Source organism: Artibeus jamaicensis, unplaced genomic scaffold, assembly GCF_021234435.1.
Source record: "Artibeus jamaicensis isolate MK-2021 breed Jamaican fruit bat unplaced genomic scaffold, CSHL_Jam_final contig_384, whole genome shotgun sequence".
Lineage (NCBI taxonomy): Eukaryota > Metazoa > Chordata > Mammalia > Chiroptera > Phyllostomidae > Artibeus > Artibeus jamaicensis.
In genome coordinates, this window is record NW_026521810.1 from 8997570 (window position 1) to 9013075 (window position 15506).

Genomic DNA, 15506 nt, shown 5'->3' on the forward strand with positions numbered 1-15506 from the left:
CAGCAAGTCTGTTTAATTATCTCTTGGCCCTTGAGTGGGAGGGACTCCGCCGGAACCAAAGTGCCACGCTTTGCGAGTACTGTGACGGCAACGTCTGAGTGTAGCACTTCAGGGTCTCTTCTTTGTTCAGCTTCCTGTCTGCGGGTAAGTTCGGACTTAATATTTAGCGTCCGCTAGTGAGTGGAGAATACATGGCCGAAAGTGCTGCAGTCTTGCCAGGAGTACTTACGTATCTGGGAGCCACATGTAGATGCGCGTTGATTTTCCCTTTTGCGTTTGCTGGTCACAGTAAGCTAAATGGGCCTATGTCCGGCACTCTCCCTTTGGCTTCCAGAAAGCCACTGGCCGACCTGATTCCGTTTCCCAGTTGGAGGGATTCCGGGACACACGGCTTGTTGAGTCTGGTTGCTCAAAGTTCAGGGGCCGAGCCGCCTAGGCTGGACAGCCCAGGAAAGGAAACTAAACTTTGGTTTAGCCTTTTCTATGCCTCTGTTTTATTCTGCTTTATTTCTATGCCTCTGCTTTATTCTTTGGGCATTAGCATAATTTAATTAGTTGTTAATGAAGATTTTAAAAGTTGCTTTATTTTTTAAGTCGCTGCATTGTAGAAGGTGCACCTTCCGAAGTTAGCAGTTAAAATATTTGGCATTTTACCGAAAGCTATGATTTTTTGCAACCATGTTTTTGGCCGCCACCGACCCAAAACTGCTTTGCTGCGTATTTTTGCCAAAAGACACTTAGCCTCTCTAGTTCTTGTAAGGCGTTAGGAGTTGAAAAAAGAGGTATTTCTTGCCTTCAGAGATTTCGGTTTATCGGAAAAAGGATTTTGTATTTTTCATTTTTATTAATGCCCGTCTCCCTCTTTATCATAATATAGATGTCTCTTTAGGAAAGAAAATAGTTGTTTTTTTTAAGAACAATTGCATGCATGGTCATTGTGAAAAGGACAACAACAACAAAAAATACTATGGGACTTTACAGGAGGAAAGGGGAAAATTTGCCCTGGGAGCCTGCCCCTCCCCCCCCAGTGGGGTTGGGGGGGTGATGTTAAGGTTTTTTCTGATAGCCTTCCAGTTTTTCTGTGTACACACCCACATTCACAGACATTTTTAAAAATGGGAATAAAGGTTATACTTTTCATATGATGTGTGTATTTTCCTATTTTTACATTAGTGCAAAAGTTATTACTTGAGGCGACAAACAATACAGTGTACAGAGGATGTGTTGTGGAATTGTACAGCTGTATAATTTTGTTAACCAGTGTCATCCCAATAAATTGAATTAAAATAAAAGGAAAACACTTTTTATTTAAAAAGTTATTGTACAGGAGGAGATAATATAATTGTTTCAAGGTCCAAGAATTATATGCCTAATTATTAAGAATAACCTTTACTAAAACATAACTTTTGACTGTTACACCCTCCGAAGTCTGTAACTGAAATTTCATTCCAATAAATGAAATCTGTTCAACAGCAAAAATTAATTGAGCATCTACTACATGGCAGGTGCTGCTTTAAAAGGTAGATGTTTGGAATACGTGTGAATAGACAAAACAGACCAAAAACAAAACAAACTTTAAAAATCTTTGTTCTAGTGGAACTACCATTATTGGGTCAAGATCAACAATAAACAACAAACTCAGTTAAAGTATATAAGAAGATAAGTGCTGTGGAAATAAAATGAAATAGAAGAGGGGCTGGGAGTGCTGACGACTGTATCATGGGTCAAAATATTAAATAATGGCATCAGAGTAGACCTTATTAAAAAGATGAGGTTTGAGCCAAAAATTGAAGGAAGTAAGGGAATTAACCATGTGAATATCAGGAGCGGGAACATCCAGTACCAGGGAGTGTGCCTAGCTGGCAAGTACCAGAACCAGCAAGGGGACCAATATGTTTAACAATTGAGCAAGAGAGTAATTAATTGGTCGTTAAGTCAAAAGAGTAGGGGATAAGGACTGGTTATCACTCTGATTAAAATGGACAGGCATTGGAGGTTTTCCAGTTTTTAATACATAAGTTTAATTTTAGAATAGTTTTAGATTTTAGAAACTTGTGAAGACAGCACAGATCCTGTATACTCCACATCCAGTCTCCCCTTTTAGTAACATCTTTCATTAGTATCATTGATGAACCAATATTGGTTGATACATTATTAACAAAAGTTCATACTTTTTTCAGATTTTCTTAGTTTTTACCTGATGTCCTTTTACTGTTCCAGAATCCCATCCAAGATACTACATTACTACATTTAGTTATCATGCCTTCTTAGGCTCCTGACTATGACAGCTTCTCAGACTTTTCTGTTTATCATGGCCTTGACAATTCTGAGGCAGTCAGGTATTTTGTACAATGTCCCTCAATTAGAGTTTGATGTTTGTCTCTTAAGAGGGGTGTTACAGGGTTTTGGGAAGAAGACCACAGAGGTGAAGTGTCATTCTCTTTCTGTCATATCAAGGGTACAGGCTAGTAACTTGACCTTTATCACAATTGATGTTAATCTTTATCACCTGGCTGGCCATTGTGTTTGTCAGGTTTCTCTAGTGTAGTGTTAGTTTCTCCCCTTGCTAAATTGTCCTCTGGGAGCAGGTCATTGAGCACAGCCCACACTTCAGAGGTGAGTGGTTTTGCTCAACCTCTTTGTAGGGGGAATATCTACATAAACTACTTGGAATTCTTCTGTAAAGGGAGATTTGTTTCTTCTCATTAATTTCATTTATTCACTTAGTTATATCAGTATGTACTCATGGTTATTTTATAGTTTGGATTATAAGCTGGTACTTTGTTGCTTATTTTATTGTTCATATTATTCCAGCTTTAGCCGTTGGGAGCTCTTTCAGTCTGCTCCTATGTCCCTTTGGCATCCCCGTCTCATTTTTATTTTTTGGGTGTACCTTTCTAACACTACAAGGTGTTCCCTTTATATATCCTATATATATATCCTTTATATTCACCTTTATATATCCTCTGCTGCAGCCTGTTGCTCAACTGTTTCTCCAAGGAACCCTGGTACCTTTCATTAGAGAATTCTATTAGAAACTAAGATGTGGTCACTGGGTGTGGTCAATTTTACTAGGGTGCCATTCCTATCAGGTCTAATCCCGGACCATAGAGGTCATTCTAGCCTTACCTTATGTGTAACCTCCTCCAACAGTGACAAACCTGGCTCTTTGGAAGGTTTTGAGCTGAGGAGTTGAAATGATATGATTTAGGGCTTAATGAGATGATTGCTGCTATGGAGAAAAGACCTTATGGAAGTTGGAATGGAAGCAGGTAGGCCAATTAGGAGGCTTTTGTTGAATTCTAAGTGATAAGGGAAAAATTTAACTAAGTGTGAAGCTAAATGAATTGGGTTAGTAATGCTTAACTTGAGAGGCAGACCTATGGTAGAGAAAATAATTTTGCATTACCTATTTGATTAGAAGGGCCAGAGAACTAAGCATCTCTTCTAAGGAAGCCTCAGTACAAATATACATAACAACCAGCTAAGCAAACGGTGGCTGATTTGAACTAGAAACTTATGCTGTAATGTTTGAGGTCTGAAGTCATGCACCTTATCTTTCTGCTCAGAATATGTAGGTGTAGTAGGCTATAATCGTTATGTGTCTAAATAAACATGACTTTTTTAAGTCATGGAAGCAATGTGTGTTTGTTAAGAGTAGTTTGCAAAATACAAATAAGCAAAAAATAGAGCTACGCTTTACTTTTTTACAGAAAGGGGTTATGATTTAGTAAAAATGCACTCAATTAATGGAATTGAGTTCCAGATGATATACTGCCTGGATAGCTGGGTGCCCTTGTGTGAGTGATTGAACTTTCTGGAATTCATTTTCCTCCTACATAAAGTAAGAGGGTTATCAGTTCTAATAATAGGAGTAAGGATTTCTTTAGTCTTCAGCTCTTTAATTTTTTTGATTCTGTGACAAAGCATTCTTTCCCCCTCATTATTGAAGATTTCTTAAATGATAGTAACCCGCATTGCTCCATTTTTGTTTAAGCAACAGAGGCTCTAACGCATTTGGTGAAAATGGCATGTGGTTAATATATAATTACCACCCATGGTTTTGCTGAACTCTGAATACAATATTTACTATACCTTAATTCTTTCCCTTATTGTATTAAAATAACCAAGATTTAACTCTTAAATTCCAATCAAGTTTACAACTAACTTGCTTCGTTTTTTAAACAGAGGGGAGATCTGTTCATTTCCAAGACAGATTTGACCCACAGGCCTGTTTTCTACTTCTTGGGCCTCTGCAGAGGACAGTCACTGCACTCATGGCTGGGATTTTGCGCTCAATAGTTCAGAGGCCCCCAGGAAAACTACATGTAAGTGTTTCTTTTCAAGAGTAATCTTTTCTTTTCTGTTTCTTTAAAATTTCTCTTTCTCTTTTTTAATGAACACCACATATGAGCAAGTAAAACTTAACTAATTTATATGTTAATTTATTTTTAATGTTGAGGGTTAATTTTACTTATTTATGGCTTATCTGCTATTATCTCTAAACATTTGGAATCACTAAAGATCTTTTCCTGGAGAACAAGCTACTAAAAAAATGGCCAGCAGTGATTCCCCTTGGTTTGACTCAATCTTTTTAAAGGTTTAGGGATTTTTTTCCCCTTCAATTATTAAAAGAGTACATTTAATCTTAGAAAATTAGAAAACTATAGAAAAGCAGAAAGAAGAAAAACAATCTCCCAGAGACCATTTAATGTTTATACTGTCATATCATTCCTTCAAGTCTTTCTTTTGAAAACTGTGGTGGTGCAGCCTAACCTATTTGTGAGGGCCACAGTCTAGATACAGACCTTCTGCTGTAGATAGTAGTAATGTTAGGTGCTATTATCTTGACCTCAGATTAATCTCAAGTGGTCAGCATTATTTCCTTTTTATGGCTGACGAAACTGACCCTGTGAAAGGGTGTTCATTTCTCACAGCTGGTAGGCACAGAAGCCCAGTGTTGGTGGCATGTACAAACCTGTGTTTTTCCTCTGTCTTCCCCATCCCTTCCTCCTTCTCTTCTTTGTTCATGCCATCTCTGCAGTATAGGGAGGGCATGATGGGAATGATTATTGCCTGTCCAAAGGAGAGTTTCCTGGTATGAAGGATTGGCCCTGACTCCTTTCTCTTTTGCAGACTGAGAGAAACAAGCCTAGAGGATTGTGGGAAGGGAACAAGAGATAGGAACTAGGAATGATGGGATTGTTGGGACTAGAAAGAAAACTGGACACTGATTTTGACTTTTGTTTTACATTGTATTGTTGAAGGTGAATTGTCTAGAGCAGGGGTTGGCAAACTATGCCGCCCTGCAGGCCAAATGCTGCCCACTACCTTTTTTGTAAATAAAGTTTTATTGCAACACAGCCACACTCCTTTGTTTATATGTTGCATAGGCTCTTTTTGCCCTATAGTGGCAGAGTTGAAACTTGACAATGGAGACCATATAGCTCCAACCTAGAAATATTTACTATATAGTCCTGTACAAAAAAAATATTGCCAATGCCTGGTGTAGAAGTCTATAATTATGTGCTTTTGTTTTATATATTAGTGGTAAGATTCATGTTGGGGGCTGAGATAAACATGTAAAAACATGTTTAGGTGAAAACAGACTTCTTGTCACCTCGAAATTGGTGAATATGGATTTCTGCATGAGACAGACTTCTAGTAAACTAATGTTTTATATCATATTTTAGACTTTGACAAAAGGTGCGGAGTCTCTTGTTTGTACAGATTGGATTCGTCATAAATTTACCAAGTCAAGAATTCCAGATAAAGTAAGAACAAGGGTTGTCTTTTTTAATGTTACTATTTTTAAGTATGTTATTTTTAAAGGTTCTTATGTTTGTAATATTGAAATTTTTTATGTTAAATCATTCGTGGATGTAGGTAGTAGTGCAGAGTTTAGAATGTAGAAGGATATATGTATGTATATGATTATTAAAAATAAATGTGTCACTTGCCTTCCAAGTAGTGGGTTTTAATCATCTTAGAATCTGTGTATTACTATATGTGGTTTTCTCCCCTTAATATTTTGTGTTTTCATATCACCATTGTCCAGAGAAAATAGTCTTCCTCCTGCTCCCAAGCTCTGTGTTTGTGGCTCTTCACATTTTGACTTTTGTTTTACATTGTATTATTGAAGGTGAATTGTCTAGAGCAGGGGTTGGCAAACTATGCTGCCCTGCAGGCCAAGTGCTGCCCACTACCTTTTCTATATTGACTGTTGCCACTTTGGATCTTTGAGTTTCCTCTGTTAGGTTTATGTGTATGTATCTTTTTTTTTAAAGAACAGTGGCTAGGCTCCCCATTGATTTTTGTTTTGCATTGTTTTTTTTAAATAAGTACACTTTATTTCCTAGAGCAGTTTTAGGTTTATAGAAAAATAGAACAGAAAGTACAGAGAATTTCCATATAGTCCCTCCCCCAGGTAAACAGTTATCCTATCAATGTCTTACATTAGTAGACATTTATTAAATTGATGAACCAATATTGGCACATTATTATTAACAAGTTTATAACTGACATCAGGGTTCACTCTTTGGGTTGTATGCTCTGGGTTTTGACAAATACATAGTGTCCTGTATCCACCATTATAAATCATATAGAATAGTTTCACTGCCCTAAAAATTCTCTGTGCTTTGCCTCTTCATCCCTCCTTCTCATCCCCCAATGCCTGGTAACCACTGATCATTTTACTGTCTGTAGTTTTACCTGTTCTAGAATGTCATATAAGACCAGTAATATAATATGTAACCCTTTCTGCCTGACTTTATTCACTTAGCAATAAGAAGTTAAGGAGCCTTGATGTCTTGCCATGACTTGATAGCTCTTTTCTTTTTCTTTTCTTCTTTTTTTTAGTTAACTGTATTTTAATCCAAAGAACGATAAATCACAAGTTAACTAGAAAATCTCTGTCTAGAAGAACTCAGGAAAAACATGAATTTACAAATATTAAATTGTTTTCCATTGAAGAAGTGTCTGGAGTATTAGGAAACAAAACAGGTTCTGGAAGTAATGAAAGCTACATTTTTTTTAAAAGATTTTCTTTATTTAGCCCTGGTTGGTGTGTCTCAGTGGATTGAGCACCGGCCTGTGAACCAAATGGTCGCTAGTTCAATTCCCAGTCAAGACACATGCCTGGGTTGTGGGCCAGGTTCCCAGTAGGGGGCATGGAACAGGGAACCACACATTGCTATTTCTCTTCCTCTCTTAAAAATTATCTCTGAGATAATAATTTTTTTTTTAGAGAGAGGGGAAGGGAGGGAGAAAGAGCAACAGAAACATGTCTTTGCAACTGTTACACATATATAAGCATACACACACATAGTCGGGTCTCGTACAAGTAACACCCCTCTTTTATTATAGAATCATAAGCATGTGATTCTGTAACATAACAATCTCACGCTCAAGCCTACCATATGACATTTTAGGTGAAATGTTCAAATTAAAACTACAAATTATTACACTCATGTTATCCTACCAACCATACTCAAGCAGGCCTTACTTCTGCTGGACCCTGTATATAATTCTTAGAATTAGATAATATATATCATATTATATATGGTACAGATGAAACGAATGCAAGACCCTACTATACCTAGTGGTGTGGAAAGATTGGGTTTTTTGTTCTTGTAGGGAGGTTTTGGTGGTTTTTCTCAATAATGTATTATGACCATCTTAATGTTAGTACCTGCAAGATAGTGAACCTTACTTGTTTTAATGTCAGCATTGTGTCCAGTAGGATACATTATAATTTGTTTAGTTACATCATATTTTTTCAGTTTTATTATTAGTTTTATTTAGAATGTATGCATCATAATTTATTTAGTCTATTGAGGAAGTGGATGTACTTTAAGTTTTTTATGTACTTAATGGAAATTTCATATACTTAGGAAGTTTTTCTGTGGGATAGCTTCAGCTTCCTAGAACCTTTTTGATTCTTAGAGAATTAGTTCAAATGTCAGCTCTGTGGAGCTGTTTCTAATCCCTCATAGGCAGTCCTTTGTCTGTATTCTCATAGTACTTTGTACATTTTTAAAAATAATGTTTATGTTTTACTGTCATTTTAGACTACCTGTTTGTTCCTCCATCTGAACAGTTCATATAGTGCTAATACATTCTCCTAGCATCCAAGCTCTTTATTTTTATTTTTATATTTTTTGTTTGTTTTTAAACCAAGCCAGTTTTATTAAAGAAAAAATTTCCACAATGTAATTTTCACTAGTCTGTTCTGGTATTCTTCTAATGATATTCGAATCACTATACTCTGTAGTATTTTCCCCATGCTGTCCCCAATTCAATATTATTGCCACTGTAGTGATGCCACTGTAGTGGCTGACTTGGCCAACATGGCACAGTATTCTGTTTCTGATTTCCTCAAGGCAGCACAGTTGTTCGCGACAATGACCAGTTTTGCTTTGACTGGTATGATTATCTTCGGAGTCTGCTTGTACCCCAGCATGTACTTTCCACTTCTGATAACAAGTTGGAACCTAGAGTTGATCTACTCTAGTGACTTTTTTGTATTCTTTTTTTTCCAACATATTTCATTGATTATGCCATTACGATGGTCCTAGTCCCCCTCTTCATTCCCCTCCACACCCCCTCCCCCACCATCCCCCCTTTAGTTTATGTCCATGTGTCACAAGTTCTTTAGATTCTATATTTCCCATGCTATTCTTGCCCCCCCCCCTATCTATTTTCTACCTACCGTCTATGCTACTTATTCTCTGTACCTTCTCCCCCCTTCTCCTCCTTCCACTCCCCTGTTGCTAATCCTGCATATGATCTCCATTTCTATGGTTCACTCCTGATCTAGCTGTCCTCTTAGTTTGCTTTTGTTTTAGGTGTGGTTCTTAATAACTGTGAGTTTGCTGTCCTTTCACTGATCATATTTTTTATCTTCTTTTCCTTGATAAGTCCCTTTAACATTTCATATAATAAGGGCTTGGTGATGATGAACTCCTTGAACTTGAACTTACCTAAGAAGCACTTTATCTGCCCTTGCATTCTAAATGAAAGCTTTGCTGGATAGAGCAATCTTGGATGTAGGTCTTTGGATTTCATGACTTGGAATACTTCTTTCCAGCCCCTTCTTGCCTGTAAGGTCTCTTTGGAGAAATCCGTCAACAGTCTGATGGGAGCTCCTTCGTATGTGACTGTCCCCTTATCTCTTGCTGCTTCTAGGATTCTCTCGTTCATTTTAATCTTGGCTAATGTAATGATGATGTGCCTTGGTGTGTTTCTTCTTGGGTCCAACTTCTTTGGGACTCTCTGAGCTTCCTGGATTTCCTGGAAGTCCATTGCCTTTGCCAGATTGGGGAAGTTCTCCTTTATTATTTGTTCAAATAAGTTTTCCACTGGTGGCTGTTCCTCTTCCCCTTCTGGTACCCCTATAACTCGGAAGTTGGAGTGTTTAAAGATGTCCTGGAGGTTCCTTAGCGTCTCCTCCTTTTTTTTTTTGAATTCTTGTTTCTTCATCCTTTTCTGTTTGATCATTTTTTTCTTCCTTCTGGTCCACTCCCTTGATTTGAGTCTCAGCTTCCTTTCCATCACTATTGGTTTCCTGTGCATTTCCCTTCATTTCAGTTAGTTTAGCCTTTATGTGTTCCTCTAATTTGTGACTAAAATCAACCAATTCTGTGAGCATCCTAATCACGAGTGTTTTGAACTGTGCATCTGAAAGTTTAGCTATCTCTTGGTAGCTTAGATTTATTGGCTCTGGGGCTTTTAGTTCTTTTTCTGCTTGAGCCATAATGTTTTGGTCAGGTCGCACCTATTATGTATGAGGGGCGCAGAGCCTTAGGTGTTCACCAGGGTGGGGCGACCCAGTCGCTAGGTTGTGATGCTGTATGTGGAGGTGGGGTCAGAGAGGGGCAATGGCGTTTGTTCTGCTCTCAGATTTCTATCCCTTATGCTGCTTCCCACAAGCAAATTGGGCCCTTCTGGTGCTGGTTCCCAGGTGTGTGGGTTTGTGCACCCTCCAGGACCCTGTGGGTCTCTCCAACGAACTCTCTGTGAGCCTGGAAGCTTCTCCTGGCACCTTGACCCTGAAAGTCTTTCCAATTGGTGCTTTCATGCTCAATTGCCTTTGCTGGGGCCCTGGCCTGAGCGGTCTGTTTCACTGCTGGCTTCTTCGCTTGGTTTATCTGCGTGCCAATGTGTGACCGCGGTCAGCTAGCCACCTTGTGCCCTCACTGGGTCCTCCTGTTGCCACCCCACACCAGGGATCCTCCAACTGCCACCTGAGCTCCTGAACTCCTGGGTCGGTCAGCTGATCTTTCCTGCCTGACCCCACTCCACCGCTGACTCTGTGCCTCTTACCAATCTGGATGAATGGTTCGTTGTTGTTGGACTTCTGTACTGTTCGATTTTCTGTTTTTGGCTGCGTTTTTGTTACTAAAACTTTGTTGTCTTTAAACTTGATTGTGCGAGGAGGCACACTGTTTCCACCTGCGCCTCCATCTTGGCCAGAAGTACTTTTTTGTCTTTTTCATGACCACCATCTCCCTGCCTTAGGTACATAATGGCCCCAACCAAAAGCAGCCACCAGGATGGCCAGGGAACAGGAAAGGAAGAAATTCCCACAAAGCCCATCTAAGTTCTTTAGAGTCATCTGGTTGCTCCTGCCTTGCCCTTCAAAAAAAAACCAAAACCTTTGCCTGTGTGATATTTTTCTTAAGAGTATGAAATTCTTAGAGTGCATTTATCTAAGTAATTAGACTAGTAGAAATGTTCAATTTGAGGTTGAGGATTATAGAAAGATCAGGGTGACATCATTATGTAGTTATTTGGGGGTGTTTTCAGGGGGAAAAGGAGGTACATAAAAATTATATAAATTGAAAATTTACCACTGATTCTTCCTTTCTAGGTGTTTCAGCCTTCACCTGAAGATCATAAAAAGTATGGTGGGGATCCACAGCACCCTCATAAACTGCATATTGTTACCAGAATAAAAAGTATAAAAAGACGTCCATATTGGGAAAAAGACACAATAAAAATGCTTGGATTAGAAAAAGTATGCAACTATCTTAGTCATCTTTAGCTTTGTTTAAATTTGCTTTAAATTTGACTTTTTTTTAGTTTAAAGTATACATTTAATTTTTGTTTGTTTGTTTTTGTTTTTAAATGTACTATTTAGTGGAATGCACTTGAAAGTTTGATTTTGGCAGAATGAGCCTTAACCTTAACATTTTACTGAAACATGGGACCATCCGTGTTTTTGAAATTGATCTCTAACGCTGTTTCCTTTTGCTTGTAGGCTCATACTCCTCAAGTTCACAAAAACATCCCTTCAGTGAATGCAAAATTGAAAGTAGTTAAACATTTGATAAGGTTTGTTGTTTGTTACTTCAGAGACTTTTTAAAAGTCACTACCTAGTATAATTCTAAAATCCTTTTCTTTGCCACAGAATCAGGCCCCTGAGGTTGCCACAAGGACTTCCAAAAGAGGAGGACATGGCGCACACCTGCCTCAAGAGCACTGGAGAGTTAGTGCTGCAGTGGCGTCTAAGCCCCCTGGACCAGGAAGCAACTAAGTCCTAATGCCAGAGCTGTTTCAGATTAAAACATGCAAATCATTTTATTTAACGATGTTGAGAAAGTGCTATTGTTAAAATATATTTTAAATGCTAGTTGTTTTTACTAAGTATGGTGTGATTCTTTCTTACTATAGGCTTGAAGGTTGTAGTGCTGTTATTCAGTTTAGTAATCTCCCCTTTGCCCCGATAGTGTCACTACAACCTGGGTGAGAGTGGCATTGTTTGAACATCTAGGTTCATATGTCACCTTAGCAATCATCATTAACTTGGGGGAAAAAAATTTGTCTCGTTTAACTGAATTCAACAAATTCTATGAGTGGCCTTTTGAGTGAGCATTTTGTTAGGTATTAGAGAACTCTAGAGTTGCCCTTCAGGAGCTTACAGCCTGTTCTGCCAGAGAACAGAGTTTCAGCCAAAGTCATTAAACCTTGGATGCAGCTAGATCAGACAAAAACAGTATCTATTTCCTAATTATTAATCTATTTGGCCTAAAGTTTACTAATGTTCTTTGAAATCCTAAGTAACCTCTACCAACAGCTGAGATTGCTCTTTAAAAAAAAAAGAAAAGAAAGAAAGAAGGGAGAAATCTTTTAGATGGAATTATTTTATTTCCTTTTTTTCTATTTTAGATACCTGGAAGGGTGGGGAAAAATAAGAATCTCCAGAGAGGTGCAGTACTGGGAAATTCTGTTGATGATGGTGAAGAATTCAAATTCTAGTTCCCCTTTGTTTTCTTTTCTTTCTTGTAAAATTTGTCTCAAGCAACAATAATATTGGCATATTCATTGTTTGTGATCCTATTATCCATCCTCTCTTAGGTCTTAGGTTTTGGGGCACCAAGGAGAAGTACTGCATGAAATAAATCCAGAACTGATAGTCTTGTTTTGTTTTGTTTTTTTCACTTTATCCTCACCAAAGGATATGCTTATTGATTTGAGAGCAAGAGGAAGAGGGGCGGTAGAGGGGAAAGAGAGAGATATATCAATTGGTTGTCTCCTATATGAACCCCAACTGCGGCTCAAACCCACAACCATTTGGTGTATGGGACAGTGGTCCAACCAACTGAGCCATCTGGCCAGGGCTAGAGCAGATATTCTTAATTAATAAAGACAGTTACAGTTTCAGTTCAATAATTATTGAATATTCAGTACATGTAAGGCCCAAAAAGGACGCTAACTACAAAGAGCTCAGTCTAACTGAAGGGGGACCTGTATGCCAAACAAAGAATGTCCTTGCTGCTCTTGGTTAAGACAATTGTGTACATGAAAGCTGGCCCCTGCTAATTTATTGCCATTCCTTTTACTGTGGAAATATTAATATTTAAAACAGGAAAGAACATATTTTTACCCGAAGATTATAATAAAGTTTGTGAAAGTATTTTTAACCTCAGTAGTCCCACAGTTGGAGAAAAGATCTAAATGTTAGGCTGAATATTTAGAAATAAAATTATCTAGATTTGAAGAAAAGTCTATAGGGAAGATATGGCCATAGGCTAGTGCATTGGATTTCTGTTGCTGTGTAACAGATTACCAGAAACTTAGCTGCTTAAAACAACACATGCTTATTATCTGACCATTTCTGGGCTTAGCTGGGCAGTCTGCCCAAGGTCTCACAAGGCTGCAGAAAAGGTGTCAGCCTAAGCCAGGTTCTTGTAGAGCCTTAACTGGGAAAGGGTTGGCTTCTAAGGCCTCTCAGATTGGTGGAGAATTCATTTCCTATGACTATAAAGATTCATGGCAAGTTGCTTAGTCAAAACCAGCATAGGAAGACAGCAAGATGTGTGCTACACCCTTAGGTGATCGTGTGAATGCAGTCATGTACATTCTATTACCATTGTTGCATTCCTTTGTTTAGAATCAAATCTCAGGTGCTCCCCTTACTCAGGAAAGAGGGGAATTACCCAAAGTTGTGACTACTGGGAGCAGAGATCATTGGGGCTTCCTTAAAGTCTGCCTCTCCATCCTCAATCTGGACCCTGGGGGATTCCCCAGATTGGCATTCCTTTGTCTCACATCATCATCTCAGGACTTCCACCAAGATGGAGGCGTAGGTGGAAACACTGCCTTCTCACACAACCAAGTTTAAAGACGACAAAGTTTTAGTAACAAAAACGCAGCCAAAACACTGAAAATTGAACTATACAGAATCTGACAACAACGAAACATTCAGCCAGACAGGTAAGAGGGGCAAAGCCAGCAGCGGAGCGGTAGAGCAGGAAAGATCCCCCCACTCAGGTGTGCAGGCAGCCATGGGCAGATCCCAGGTGTGGGTAGCAACAAGCGGACCCAGTGAGGGTGCACGGCAACAGGCAGACCGAGGTCACACATTCAGATAAACCAGTGAAGGAGCGAGACAGACCGCAGAGGCCCCAGCCTGTGAAGCAGTAGAGGGGACCGCTATTGCCCCTCTTTGACCCCTATTTGTACTTCTTAATCCCCTCACCTCTTCACCCATTTCTCCACATACCCCTCCCATCTGGCAGCCATCAAAATGCCCTCCACATCCATGATTCTGTCCCTGTTCTTTGCCTTATTTTTTAGTTTCAATTGTTGATATAGATGTATTGCTGTTTTATTGTTCATAGTTTTGATCTTAAATAAGTCCCTTTAACATTTCATGTAATAATGGTTTTGTAAACTCCTTTAGTTTTTTCTTGTCTGGGGAGCTCTTTATCAACCCTTCAATACTAAATAATATCTTTACTGGGTAGATCAATCTTGGCTGTAGGTCCTTGCTTTCATGATTTTGAGTATTTCTGGCCAGTCCCTTTTAACCTGAAAGTTTCATTTGAGCAATCAGCTGACAGTGTTATGGGAACTCCCCTGTAGGTAACTAATAGCTTTTCTCTTGCTGCTTTCAAGATTCTTTATATTTAACCTTGGGCATTTTAATTACAATGTATCTTGGAGTGGGCCTCTTTGCATCCATTTTGTTTGGGACTCTGTGCTTCCTGGATTTGCATGTCTATCTCCTTCACCAAAAATTAGGGGAGTTTTCTTTTTTTTTTTAATTTTTTTATTGATTATGCTGTTACAGTTGTTCTATTCCCCCTTTCATTCCCCTCCACCCTACCCCCCATCTCCACCATTACCCCCCCTTTAGTTTATGTCCATGTGTCTCAAGTTCTTTAGATTCTATATTTCCCATGCTATTCTTGCCCCCCTTCTATTTTCTATCTACTGTCTATGCTACTTATTTTCTGTACCTTCTCCCCCCTTCTCCTCCTCCCACTCCCCTGTTGCTAAACCTCCTTGAGATCTTCATTTCTATGTTTCCACTCCTGATCTAGCTGTCCTTTTAGTTTGCTTTCGTTTTAGGTGTGGTTGTTAATAACTGTGAGTTTGTTGTCTTTTCACTGTTCATGTTTCTTTAACTTCTTTTTCTTAGATAAGTCCCTTTAACATTTCATATAATAAGGGCTTGGTGATGATGAACTCCTTGAATTTGATCTTATCTGAGAAGCACCTTATCTGTCCTTCCATTCTAAATGAAAGTTTTGCTGGATAGAGCAATCTTGGATGTAGGTCTTTGGATTTCATGACTTGGAATACCTCTTTCCAGCCCCTTCTTGCCTGTAAGGTCTCTTTTGAGAAATCCACTGACAGTCTGATGGGGACTCCTTTGTAGGTGACTGTCCCCTTAGCTCTTGCTGCTTCTAGGATTCTCTCCTTCATTTTAATCTTGGCTAATGTAATGATGATGTGCCTTGGTGTGTTCCTTCTTGGGTCCAACTTCTTTGGGACTCTCTGAGCTTCCTGGATTTCCTAGAAGTCTATTTCCTTTGCCAGATTGGGGAAATTCTCCTTTATTATTTGTTCAAATAAGTTTTCCACTGGTGGCTGTGCCTTTCCCCCTTCCGGTACCCCTATAATTCGGATGTTGGAGCATTTAAAGATGTCCTGGAGGTTCCTAAGACTCTCCTCATTGCTCTGAATTCTTGCTTCTTGACTCTTTTCTGTTTGGCCA

General features: G+C 38.9%; 1 protein-coding gene across 2 annotated transcripts; it reads left to right on the top strand.

Annotated features, from left to right (window-relative positions):
* Positions 1 to 56: 56 nt before the first annotated feature.
* On the top strand, positions 57 to 11647 carry MRPL30 (mitochondrial ribosomal protein L30). Of its 2 annotated transcripts, XM_037126683.2 has the most exons (6): positions 59 to 144; positions 4189 to 4328; positions 5694 to 5774; positions 10871 to 11017; positions 11261 to 11334; positions 11412 to 11647. In XM_037126683.2, the coding sequence occupies exons 2-6, from the start codon at positions 4278 to 4280 to the stop codon at positions 11542 to 11544; spliced, it is 486 nt and encodes a 161-aa protein (XP_036982578.2). In that variant the 5' UTR covers positions 59 to 144; positions 4189 to 4277; the 3' UTR covers positions 11545 to 11647. The 2 variants fall into 2 exon arrangements, with proteins under 2 accessions (XP_036982579.2, XP_036982578.2); XM_037126684.2 differs by lacking the exon at positions 5694 to 5774 and having other exon boundaries at positions 57 to 144.
* Positions 11648 to 15506: the final 3859 nt, after the last annotated feature.